The sequence below is a fragment of the Lissotriton vulgaris genome, chromosome 1_1, assembly GCF_964263255.1.
Source record: "Lissotriton vulgaris chromosome 1_1, aLisVul1.2, whole genome shotgun sequence".
Taxonomy (NCBI): Eukaryota; Metazoa; Chordata; class Amphibia; order Caudata; family Salamandridae; genus Lissotriton; species Lissotriton vulgaris.
The window spans coordinates 1888494308-1888508062 of NC_141685.1; the positions used below are offsets into that span (position 1 = coordinate 1888494308).

At 39.1% G+C, this 13755-nt stretch overlaps 1 protein-coding gene across 4 annotated transcripts in view; it reads left to right on the forward strand.

The window, feature by feature from the left end:
• CNTN1 (contactin 1) overlaps positions 1-13755 on the forward strand; it is a 1059655-nt gene that overhangs the window by 981285 nt on the left and 64615 nt on the right. For all 4 annotated transcript variants that reach the window (XM_086919467.1, XM_086919469.1, XM_086919468.1 and 1 more), the window contains 2 exons: positions 2702-2805; positions 13314-13500. In XM_086919467.1, coding sequence (XP_086775593.1) covers positions 2702-2805; positions 13314-13500 — 291 coding nt within the window. The remainder of the gene's footprint in view (positions 1-2701; positions 2806-13313; positions 13501-13755) is intronic.

Below are 13755 nucleotides of genomic sequence, written 5' to 3' on the forward strand. Positions count from 1 at the left end.
TACTAATTAGAACATTCTGCCCTGTTGGGGCAGAATGTTCTAACAGCCTTATAGCCCTCCGTAGCATGACTATACCAGCCATCAAAATTAAAGGCCCGCTCCCATGTTAAAGGCCCTCGCCTTCAACTCTGCCTTTAACACTGAAGCAGGTTTTTAATGGTCGGTCAGGCTATAGATAAGATGATTTCAGAGGTGTACGGTGTCTTGCTTAGCAAGTACGGCAGATGCAAAGAACAAAGACTGGGCATGTGTGAAATCCTACTGCAGCACTTCTCCCCAGAAGGATTAAACCCTGTAGATAGGCATCATGGTAATTGGTATTGGGGCAGAAAAGCAGGCACTGGGATCAGCACTTTGCAGTTGTGCATCAAAAGGGTTGCGGTGAGATAATAAACAACGGCCTAAAAAAATTTGAAAAAAGAGCGTGTGTGTTTGGTAGGGAATTTGAAGCAAGAGAATAAAATGATTGAAGCAGAACTGTAAACAAAAGCAGTAAAAAGCGACTGAACGCACTGAATGACATTAGGAAAATTAATTAGATTAGGAGAAGAATGAGGGGCTTGCTTCTCCTGCTTCAAATTGAACTTTTCCATTAATAAACAAATGGGAAGTGCCTGGCATTTTCACAATATATATCTATTTGAGGGGAATTAAAGGTTAAAACCTGAAATAATTAGAATGAAAAAAATAACTGAAATACATGCACCTAAAATAAAATGAAAGTAATTGTAACTTGGAACACGTAATCCAGCATCTTTATTCAGCCTTTCTTTTCAGGCGGCATGGGAGGGCAGTGGTAGGCAAGAACACAAACATAATTTATCAACAAAATTAATTTACAGCCTACGAGACTAATGATTTCTAACTCAAGTCTAGTAACATTCAAATGGTACACTGGAAATAATGTAAACAGGTAATAAGGGTTTATTTTAACTGTTACTGAGGCTCCATTGAATGTCAAAGCATGTTGTATTGTCTTTTCATTTAACACCTCTATAGTGCCACCGGCACAAGTGATTGACTGTTTTTTCAACAATATCAAAAGTTTGCTGATGGTTCACAAATCGTCATTATTCTGGAACTGCTATGGTGACTTCTTTTTGATATATGATGGTTTACACAACGTTTTGGCATGTATGGGAGTGAACTATGTGTACTGTCAACGTCATACATATATCCAATATCCTCTGCTGGGTCATAAAATTTATGATCCTCTTCCACTGGAATGGTGTCGAGTCAAAACCCCACCCTACCTCAGTAAATGCAGTTCAAAAATAATCTTTGAGAGCCGTCTTTTAATCCACCCAGTCAGATAGTTAAGACAATATGCTATCATTTGTATTCTGTTTTTGAGATAGGGTTTATGCTGTCAGTGGCAGGGCTGAACTGGGAACCAAAAGCAGCCTTGGCAAATGTTAGCAGACCAGCTCCTATACGCAATTTAGCGAGTGCAGTGGGTGCACCCGACCTTTGTAGAATAGTTTCGAGGTGGGGGTAGTTCCCCATGAAATGTTCTAAAACAAATTGAAATATGGTGCATTTTCCAACACGTTTTTCATCATCAATCATTGTCCAGTCATTAAATGGACAAGGTTGCATGGTTCAATGGATGAATATTGGATAGCGAGAGGTAGACGGGTGATTTAATTCAGGAATGGGTCTGTTTTTCATCTTAGCCTCTAAAACATCACCCTCCCCAAATAGTACTCCCGCCAATCTTTACGAAGCATGCATAGTCTGGGTGTATTCAAAACACTGAGTTAATGCTGATGTAGCGGCTCAAGGATTTAAACACAAATAATTAGGCTTTGATCAAAAAATGGAAGAGAGAATGAGATAAGAATGTAATAACTGAATTGCTCAAAAAACTTTGTATCAATTCCGGCTTCTACTTGACAACATTGTGTGATTCTATGGAATAATTTTTTCCACAAGGCCTCCTTTTGCTTTATCATCACATGAGAGCATTGTGAAATACATTATTTTGGAGTGTGCGCTGCACAAAAGCAAAGGACTATAATGTTCCTCTATCTATAGCAGCACCCTAGGCCACATATAGGGGACAAACGTCAGCTTTCCTTTCGGTTTAATTCTAGCATTACTGGGCGGTAAGTATTGAGGTCTGGAATGTTGAAACAATTGACAATGATTAGACTATCTGTAAACGTTCCTCCCGTCACCTTTTGTGTGTTTGATGTAACACCTTAAGTGGACAAAAAAATGCATATATCTGGGCCCTTTGTTCACACTGCCACTGGAACGAAGCAGCACCTGCCTGAACAGACCCAACCAGGCAAAAAACAGTCTTAAGTTGCTTTTGTTCTGCTTCAGAGAGGACCTGGCATGGCGGCTCAGGTTGGACTGAACAAGGCTAATTTGCATATGGCTGGTTCTATTTTGAGATGGAATGGAAGGCAAAAGAATGAATGGTTGGAATGCTACTTTGAACAATTGCCAGTAGTTAGATGAACTGCGAGCATTTCTCCCATCACCTTTTGTGTATCTGATGTACAAATAATAAACAAACAAAAAAGAAGCATTCAAAACACGATGATAAAATACAAATACTTAATAGATGTAACCAAGTAAAGTCCTGTTTAATCAATGTATTTTAGAAGGAGACATGATCAAATTCTAACATCAGATGTACATTTATATGGCATAAAAACGGGTGCATTGATTGTTTTTATGGTTGTTTCAGTACCAACTGATCCTCCTGCAGGAATAACTACCAAAGTTCTCTCATCTTCTGAAGTACTTGTGTCTTGGCAACCGGTATTCGGGCAGTCAGTTGAAGGTTATCAGGTTAGTTCTTTTCTGCGTATGTAATTGCATGTACTTTGATTAACAATAAACAGGTTTAAAGATATACTCTTGAATTCGGAATTGGTGAAAACATTGGATTTTGACCAATTCTGGGCTGAGAAATGTGGTGTGTATTACTTTAATTTTTAAATATGCCAATATGGGACAGCTTTTATGACATTTGGGGTAGATTTCAAAAACTATAAAGTAAGATTATGAAATGTCTGTGAAATATCAGAATCTGTCATCACAGCAGCTTCAGAGAACACATTAACGTTTGAAACATGCAGGACAATTCAAAAACTTATGCTAACATTTCAGAATAGTGTATGTTAAAATTTAGGAATGTAACAGACTTTGTGTAACACTCAATCTGTCTGGGATATTTCTGCGGGTTATTTAATTTTGCAACAGCCTTTACAAATTCTTTAAATACTTCTGAAAATATGGAATCTTTCGATTCCAATGTAATAGACTTATGTTCTCTGTTACACTTCCTTTGGGGGCGAGGGATACAGGGCAAACAGAGGCTACTGAACCTCAACCATGGGAGTTAAGCTCATTTTCTACTGATGTTCCACGCCTCATCCTACTGTGGCTTGACAAACTGGGCCAAGTTCAAACCATCTAAACTTTAATATTTGGGTTGCAAGGGCAAGTAGTTAGAGGCTTCTCAAAGAGGTATAGTGGAGGTGCTCAAATTCAGAGATCAATAATAAACCAACAGGTTCAATAAAGTGAATGTTTAGCCCAGTTCTTGTCTTACAAGGAAATAAAGTACTTTAATCACACAGTTGTATTATACATTACACACTCAAATAGTCATATACTTAATTAGTGTCTCCGGGCGATATTTCATGTGGGTGATACGCCCACCCTGCTCCATCACTGTCCCCTCCCAGGGCTCTGCCCAGGTACTGGGTCCACCTTGCTCTAAGGATAATCGAGAGTGGTGTGAATTTTGGATATGGTGTTGTCTCAACCACCTGCAGCTCACAAGGTGCACTCATACTGCTTGAGTTAACCCATCCTAGTTAGAAGTGCCTCGTGAGTTCTTTCAACTGCAGCCTTGTGCTCTGAGGGGTTCTGCTGCATGCTTGATTATAGACACAAAGAACTAGAACATCTCTGTTGCCCTCTGAGCTTGTTCGTCTAGCCATTATCCCGCAGGGACTGTGTGTAGTCCCCGAATGTTGGTTGAGGGTCCAGTCATGGTGGCCTGGATGGTCTTGGTCCCAACAGCAACAGATGCAGTCCATAGCTCATCAATCGGCAATCCTGAAGCATTGCAGTCCTCACCAGACTATCTGTAGGTGAAGTCCCGAATAGAGGTTCCTTCTTAACCTGCAGTGGTAGCCCACTTCTGGGTCAACTGTTCCACAGGTGCAGTCCAGGCATGGCCTCTAGTAATTTCGTAGCTGCAGTCCCACTTGGGGCTTCAGCAAGTAGGTTGTTGGAGCCCTGCTCGGGCCTTCAGCAATTCCACAGTTATAGTCTCTATTGGGCCATCTGTGGCACACAATTGCAAAACAACTGGGTCTTCAACAATCACGTGACCCTAGTATGGGAGTTCTCTCTGCGGGAGTGAGATTTTGATCGATTATCTGATCACCTGATACCTATCTCACTTAAGTCCCTTTTTGGATCGATTATTGACTGTCATTGAGTAAAAGGCAAACCCACATAAGTCAAATCAACCCCATAGACTGACGCAACTTCTAAAGAACCACTTACAACTGAAAAAGGTTTAAAGATTTATTATAAAACCAAAATCAATTGCAAATACAAGCACCTCAATATAAGGTTCAAAAGATATACAGGTACTAGAAGGAACATGAACTCTCTAAGAAACCTCAATCGACAGAAGAAAACAATCAAAACCAGTTCGAAAATCAGTAAGTTGAATATCATTGACACCAAGTGAATCTGAAGCGTCATTTACAAAAGAAAATGAAACAGGTTAAACTGTCCCTACACTATGCTAGATGACATCCCTACTCAACGAGTTCCTATACCTAAAAAGGTGTCAGCAGTTGAACTTCCGAAGAAGCTCAATCTCTCTTAGTCTCAGATGAAAACCTATGTCTCGTAGAAGTACCCTTTCTGCCTACCCATCCGCTCTCTAAGGGTCCTCAGGCCATCTGCTCTACCTCCTCCCCGGGGTGCTGTCCCTAATACAAAATCACAGTACGGGTGGAACGCCCCTTTGAGACGCCCACCACGTATACAATTTCACGTAGTCCTGCTTCTGGTTTTTTCCATAATTTCGTTTCTTTGGATCGTCTGTTAAGTTGACCTTGCTTCCCAGGCGCCGTCTCCATCGTGCTGGTACCCCCATGACATTCCGGTCGACTCCTCCGGACCCAAGCCTATCTCCTCAAACAAGACTCTATTCATCGAGCCTTTGATTGGTAACCCCCTCGCACCTGCAAACAGACACTTCGAAACAGGGCCCCAAATTCCAGGCTCCCCTTATCTTACTAGGCCGTAAAACTTCGACCAGCATTGGCAATTTATTTTAACGAGGCTTTTGACTTTTAGCTCACACGTGCAGATCAAAGACAATCCACTATCGCTACAGGCCCTTAAATTATATGCAGTAGTCTGTACCCCATGAACCCTTATTTCTTGAGTTTAAAATAATATGCTAACACATCACTCTAAAGTTATACAAAAACACTTCTATAAAATATTGCATTTAACATATATAAGCAAACTCCTTGATTACATTGAATCCATGTCGTATTAGATGAAATAGTACACTTCGTTTTCACACAGTGTCATGTAGTCTGCACGTTTCTTCATTTTACATTTTATCTCTTTCTTCGTTTGCAGCTACACACATGGAACCTGATTAACGCTTTTAATGTTCCTAAGCATTTTCACACATTACTACATTAGCCCACACTCTATACGGACTTTCCTAATTCTAATAAACACTCTAGAGTAAATACAGATACATTTTCTCGCTTATTAAGTTACATTAGCTAACTTTACGCCACAGGCTAGTAAATATGACGCAGACATAATTTTCATTCAAATTGCGCTCTCTCATCACCAAGAGCTGCAATGAGTATTTGAGGGGGAGCAAAGGCACCAGGGTCCTCCTGGATCATTCTCAGACAGTCACCCTTTTTCTTGGAATCCCACAGCCAACATGGATATGCTGGACCTCACTCTTTCTTGGACAATCTCCCCTCCTGCAGGACAAGACATATCCCTTCCCTCTCCTAACAGGCAGGCAGGTATATAAGCACTACAGGGCAGGCACACAGCACCTCCATCCGGAAATCCCACCTTCAGATGATGTCCCCTCACCTCTGGCAGAATAGCTCCCAGACAGACACACGCCATGGTTACACAGCAGTCCACTGAGCACTCTATGGATCACATCCTTCATAAAGAACTTAGAAATGGAAAACGTGGGATGATTTGGATCCTACATTTATGCATAACTTCCAGATAGGGATGGTGATACACTGTGTCACACTGTAAAACCTGCGAGAGCTTTCAAGGGCTCTCCCCAGGCTGTTCTCCAGATACAGCTTTTGAGTAGAGTGGCTTTCAAAAAAGTAAGTAGGCATCAATAGGGATGTCTCTATCCTGAAGCTCCCACAAGAGAGGCACAAGGAGATGTGAGGTTTCTGCACCTGACTTTCATCATTGCAACTGGAAGAGTAATCAGGGCAAGACAGAAGGGGAGGACTAACCTAGAAACTTTGTGACCTATCATAACAGAGGGCCTCATTACAATGTCGGGCAGAAAGCCTCCTCCTGACAGTTGAAAACTCCTCGACTGTGTTGGAGCCCTTCTGACTAACTTGGTCGGTTTACATTCCGACCGCCCGATTACGATGTTCTCGGTCGGAGCGTAAACAGCGCAGCTATTCCGATTAATTTCCGACCGACTCGCAAAGTATTTGTGTTGTCGAAACTGCATCGTACACCCCTATGGACAGTGTTTCCGCCCTCAGGATTACAATGTCGATTTCCAACGGCCTTTCACCATAAGCCTGTCCAACATGGAAAGCATGTTGGAAAGTGGCTTTGGGGGCCACTGGTAGGGCCCCTAGGCTCATGCGGCCTACGGTGATGGCCGAGGGGGTACCTAAGAGACCCACCCTGTAAAATCCTGCTACAGGGTGCAAGGTTTTATACACACACTCCATTTCCCCATTAGAGCCTGTGTTACGTGGAGAAGTGTGGCTCAGGGGTTAGAGGCGGCAGACCCGGAAGCTGAGATCGGCCCTGGACCAGGGTTCAATTCCCCGCCTCGGCGGGTCTTGGGCTAAAAAAATTCCACGGACCCGATAATTCTCGCTCCGGTGCCTTCTCGACTCACGGGTTCACACTCTGCGACTCTGGGCAATAGCTTGCTTAATCTCCACAACGGCCCCTCGCGGCGGGATGCCTGGCTTTCACCTTGTGGATACCCTGCCGGGGCTATCTCACAGGGGAATACCAGGACGGGTTCCCTAAGCAAGCGCCGGGAAACCCACTGCGGGTAGCTGTGCGCTATATAAGCTCAAATACATTTACATTTACATACGGCCGGTTATGAGGCGTAACACAAGCTCCCAAAGAGAACCAAACAGTGTTTGGACGCATCTTAATCCGGCTGTTGGAACCGCCAACCACAAGTCGGTCAGTTCCGAGTCGGTGTCGGGCGGAGGCTTTCTGCCCGACATCGTAATGAGGCCCAGAGTCTCCATTCCAAGTCTTCACACCAACCATTTCCTAAATGGCAGTACTCACGTGAACTTAACAGCAGCTCCTTTCTCACCAGAAAGGCCTTTTAAATCAGCTAACAGACTACTTCCAGGCTCCGCCAGTTTCAGTGTCTGCATCTTCTACTTTCCTCTGTCCAGCTGCACAAATGTAATCAACACAATTCCACTGTCTGAGAGCACAGCCCTCAACCTCAATCTTGTTCTAGGTAAAGGTATCCAAAAAGGATCCCATGGCTTCTATAGTCTGGGTCATTCACATACCATGCACGTGCTACTTTGGCTACACACACATCAACATTTAACACACAACCTGAATGTGACCCGGATAAAAAGGTCTGGTTACTGTTGATTGCAATAATTAAGGTATGGTGACACCATTGCACTATATTTTATAGCAGTAATCTTTCAAAATAGAGGGCACATGTGGTCTGCCCCTCCAGGTCACAGGACAGGACAAAGGCCTCTAACAGGGTACATTGACAAAATATTGACACTCAAAATATCCCCATACCACTAAAATATCAATGTCTAAAAAATATCGACATACTACACTTATAATGGCAAGTACAAAAATATCAGAAAGAAATATTGATTCCATTAATATCATTGTATTACATATCAATTTTTAAATACATATAAACAAAAATAATATTTAATAAATGTATTTAATAGTAAGATTAATTGAAAAAAATTAAAAAGCATTACGGGCCTAATACGATGGCATTCGGAAAGCTCCGACCGAATTTCGGTGGTTTCAATTCGAACCAGCTGATAATTATGCATCCGGTCAGAATTGAAACCGGCAGGTCATTCCAGCTGGATTTTGATGGGCTCCAGGAGCCCGTCGGCCAGTCGGAACCTGCTTGTATTCCCAAAGGGCGTGCTTTTCCTCCCTTGGGATTACAATGCATGGTTTCTGGCATGGTTTCCTTTCGGCCTGTCCAACATGGAGACTATGTCAGAAAGTTTGTTTCCAGCAGGGCCCCCTTGTGTTTGTGATTGGGGGCAGAGGGTGCACCTGTGGTCCCCCCGTTGATCCCTGCATCCTGTGGCAGGCAACTCAAGGTGCCTGCCACAGGATGCAGGGATGAACAGTACCACCCATTTCCCTATGGGAGCATGCATTACAGTCAGTTTGTGGATGTAATGCATGCTTCCATAGGGAATTGTAGGAATGCGACCAAACAGTGTTCATTCGCATCCTAATTATGAAGTCCTAGGACCGAGATGGTGTCAGGTGTAAGCAATTCCGCCTGACATCATAATCAGCCCCTTACTATATATCTTAACAAATAAACTTAATTTAAAAAAGTTAAATGCACATATATAATAATGAATATATATTTACATATATCTACCTACAAAAAAGTAAATAAACTAATCATTTTAATGTATATTATAATTTAAAAATAATATATGAACAAATAGATATATGTATTTATACATATACCATTAACATAACATCTTTAAAAAACAAATCATTATAATTAAATCAAAAAATGAAACAACTTTAAATTCTTTAAATGATGCCAAAATTAAAATATTGATTATTAATAAAAGTTCAAATTAAAAAAAACTAAAACATAATTATATAAATTATAACAGCATAAAATACATTATAAAATATAAAATGTAATACATATACTGTTCCCACTACAATTCATACTAAACTAAACAAACTATTAAAATAAATATATAAAAAATGTACTACTCCCACGTCACACAATGCAAAAATAATAAAACTGGTTAAAATTGACAAATCTCTCTGCAATTAAAGCATTAGTAAAAGCATTGGATTGTGGATGGAAAATATTTACTGTATCCATACAAACCAGTACTACAGTAGCAAACCTGTTGGAGTGCGAAGGGATACATTGACTATTCCCACTCCAATCACTACAACAGTAGGGAAAGCGTTAGATTGCAGAAGGGCAAAATTTACTATTTCTCTCCAATAAGTGCAACAGTAGGGAAAGTGTTGGATAGCGCTGGGGTAAAATTTACTATTCCCACTCCAGTCAGTACAACAGTAGGGAAAGTGTTGGATTGCAGTAGGGGAAAATGTACTGTTTCCACTCCAGTCAGCCCAACAGTAGAGAAAGGGTTGGATTGCGGAGGGGTAAAAATTACTATTCCCACTCCAATAAGTGCAACAGTAGAGAAAGTGTTGGATAGCAGAGGGGTAAACAATACTATTCCCACTCCAGTCTTTACAACAGTAGGGACAGTGTTGGAATGCAGAGGGGTAAAATGTACTATTCCCACTCCAATAAATGCTACAGTAGGGAAAGTGTTGGATAGCGGTGGGATAACATTTTCCTTCCCACTCCAGTCTGTTCAACATTAAAAACAAACAAAATATCTCGAGCAAAATTAAATATTTTAAAAATGAAGTAAATAAAAAAAATCTATAAATATGTTGGCAAATAAAATCAAAATATTTTTTTAAAAAAATGTAAACGAAAAATAAAAACATAATACAATGTTAAATAAATATCACAAATACCAACATATATTATCTTAAATAAAATACAAAAATTATTTTCATAAAAATAAATAATTTTAATTAGTAATGATTTATTACCAAAACAGCAATTATTACATACATATTGGTTTAGTTACTTCCCACCCTATAACACCCCAAAACTCACAACCATCACCTAAAACATTCTTTACACTATTAATAGAAATATTCAACAAACACATTTTCATTAATTAAATATTAATTATTAAATTATTATAATGAATGTACTTCCCACAATATCCCCCCACAAAGCACACACCACACTCATAGCATTTGACAAAACATCTATTTACACAATTAACATAATTAATTTTTAAAGTAAGAATTATAATTAATTAAAAGATAATTATTATTTTTTTAATTTACTACCCACCCCATTCTATTAAAAAACCCACAGCCCGCATCTAAATTCTAAGCAAAATAAGTGTATTTGCACAATTACCATAATTAATTATCAATTAAACAAATATTAATAATTACAAAGCAAATTATAAATCATTTAACGTAATTGACTTCCTACCCGTTACCCCATATTATCCCCACAACCCACACCTAAAATGATATTTTAAAACAATTAATTAAAATTAATGTTCAATTAAATAATTAATAGTATTTAATAACTAATTATAAATTAATTAACAATAATTTACTCCCCACCCTTTACCCCTATACACCCAAAACCCACACCTAGAAAAATACAATAAAAAAATTAACATAATTAATTATCAACTAATGAATAAATATTAATTAACAACTAATTGTTAATTTATTTAAAAATAAATTACTTCCTACCCTTTTACCCCTATAAACCCCATAACGCGCACATAAAATGTACCCAAACAAATTAAAAGCACAATTAACACAATTAAATATCAATTAAATAAATATAGTTAAATAAAAAAGAAACATTTATTTATTATAATTAAATTACCTCCCACCCTATTCCCTTATAAACCCATAAGACGCTACAGAAAAAAAAATAAAAAATGTAATTACGTTTAATTTAATAACTACTAAAAATGTAACACATATATTAAAAAACATATACAACTGTGGGCTGATTACGATGTCAGTCCAAAAGGCTCCAAACAACATTCAGATTCTCCTAAACCGCGTCGGAACCTATATTTCTTGATTACGATGTTCTCGGTTGGTAAGCAAACCATTTGGTCATTCAAATCGGTTCAGACCGGCATTCAAACTCCAAGTTGGTCAAAGCCGAATCGTACAGCTCTAGGGGCAGCGTTGACGACCAACATCGTAATGATGCCCTAAATGCTATATTAATGATTTCTATATTTTAAAAATCGATATTACTCACCTTCAAATCGATATTCTTGGCATCTATATTCTTAACATCGATATTTCCATGTCACAATATTTTAAACAAGATATTCTTGTACATTGATATATGTAACACAATATTGATCTAAATCTTCTCTAAATGTCAGCAACTGTCCTATCCCTCTGCTCACACGCTTGGACTAACATGACTCGTGGGCCAACATAAAACGTTAGGATACCAGATAGACTCAGAGTTGAGCACTCAAGGTAGGGAAATATGTCGCTGTACAAATTATGGAACATTCCCATTCCAACGTACTGTTTTAACACATCTCACAAACTGAAAAAAATGTACGTATATTGACTCACATATTTTTATTGCAATCCAAACTCAATTTGGCTCACAGGTACATGTTAATTATTGAACCATATTTCAAATATTTTCATAACTACTTAAAAATTTGGTAGCATACTAAAATACCCGTTCTCGCATTTTGTGAGTATTCCTACCACCAGCTTTCATCTGATGGTAACAGCAAGTCTAGTTTTACTTATTTTGCACTGACATAAAAAACAGAGGCAAAAACAAGAACACCCAGGACATGGTATATTTTATAAGGTTTCTGCACAGAGCAACTCTTGAAGGACATACTGTGTTATGCAATACTAGGACATAGGAAGGGAGAGCACTGGAATACCTCCAGACAAACATGCTCAATACAGTAATGCAGTGTGTATTTGGAGTTTGTCACATGCTCTGGACAATAGGTCCGTCATCCTCACATGTAAACTTAACATTGAATGGATTGTGATGAAAAAATTTCTGGGACATGTTATGTTATCTTTTTCTGTGAAGTACATTTTTACGTTTTATTTTGCTTTGTATTCCTGTATCAATTTCTACCATACCAATAATGGGGAATGTTTACTAATATATATCACAGTGCATTAACCAATGTTACTGTGCTGTGTTTGTTAAAAGTAACTTAGCACCACTTGTACTTAGATATGGTGCTACTCCTTTGTTCCACAGTGCTGTGCACAATCAAGCTGCATAGCACCACGCACACATATTTGCATCACAGTGCAAGAGGCATCTGCATGAAGTCTAGTATGAGTTTTGCACTTTATGGGTACCCTTCCAATATAAACTACTATGCCAAGACAACATTTAAAACTTGTCCTATTTGGATGTGTGTTCTACATTGCAGCACAAATGCAAAGTTAGAAAGGTTTGGAGAAATAAAAATTGTTCTTCTTTTTGTTTTTGAACGCCTGCCCGGAAATTGCGTTAATTTTTGGTGCAAAGCCTTTCTACTAATTTTAGTATCTAAATCTTAGTATCGCAACATATGGGAAGTTGCATGGGCATACCCAAGTGCAATTTTGTATTACTTTAGGTCTACTTTCCAGCGTAAATAATTTTTGCACTGGAAAACAATTCACAAAAAATATTTGCACTAGTTACGAAAATCCAGTGCAAAGTGTAAGTTAATCTACCCTTTAGAACTTTATTACAAATGCCTCCTGTTAGCACACATATTGCAATTAGGAGTTTGGCAGCAAGCACTGCAATCCCACAATTTTCTTCAATAAATATCCAAACGTCAAACCTACTGTTATTTACTGGGGGAAAAGCACCAGAAAATACAGCAGCATGCAGTTTTTGGTGCTGTAATAACCAAATCCATGTTATGCTGCATTTTGATTTGGGTAGAACTCATAGAAGGAGTAAGTTATCACATCTGAGAAACAACGCTACTGTATCGGAAACCCTTTAAGATTTGACATAGTGTATGAATAATGTATATGGTATTGTGAACATGAGTTCAAAAGAGGACCCTACATTGTCCTGCCAATGTAGAAATGTTATAAATTGAGGACGGGGTATGCATAGAGTATATCATCTCCCGATGTTAGCAGTTTTAATTCTGGTAGACATATAGACAGTGTTAGTTGTGTGTTCACAGGTTCGCTACTGGCGTGTCCAAGATAAGGAACCGGCTGCACACCGTGTACAAGTAACCAATCTAAACACCTCTGTGAAACTTGAAGGCATGCTACCTGACACAACCTACCACATAGAGGTCAGAGCTTTTAACAGTGCAGGAGATGGACCACGCAGTAGAATTGTTGATGTCATCACGAAAAAAGCACGTAAGTAGAGAGATAAATGATAATTTCTGGTATAAGTCCCGGAGAAACACAGGTGTATATTAATGAGGGTTTGTCTCCACCAGAACTTCACTTTTTTTAACGCTGCCTTGTAAATAATGCCCCTGTTCATGCAGCACATAGTGTGAAAGGGGCGGGCAATGGGTGTTGTAGTGTGTCTTCTGCTGCAACACCCATTGCTTTCTGGTGCTACCCCATATTTACAAGGTATGGCGTAGTGCCAAAAATAAGACCAGG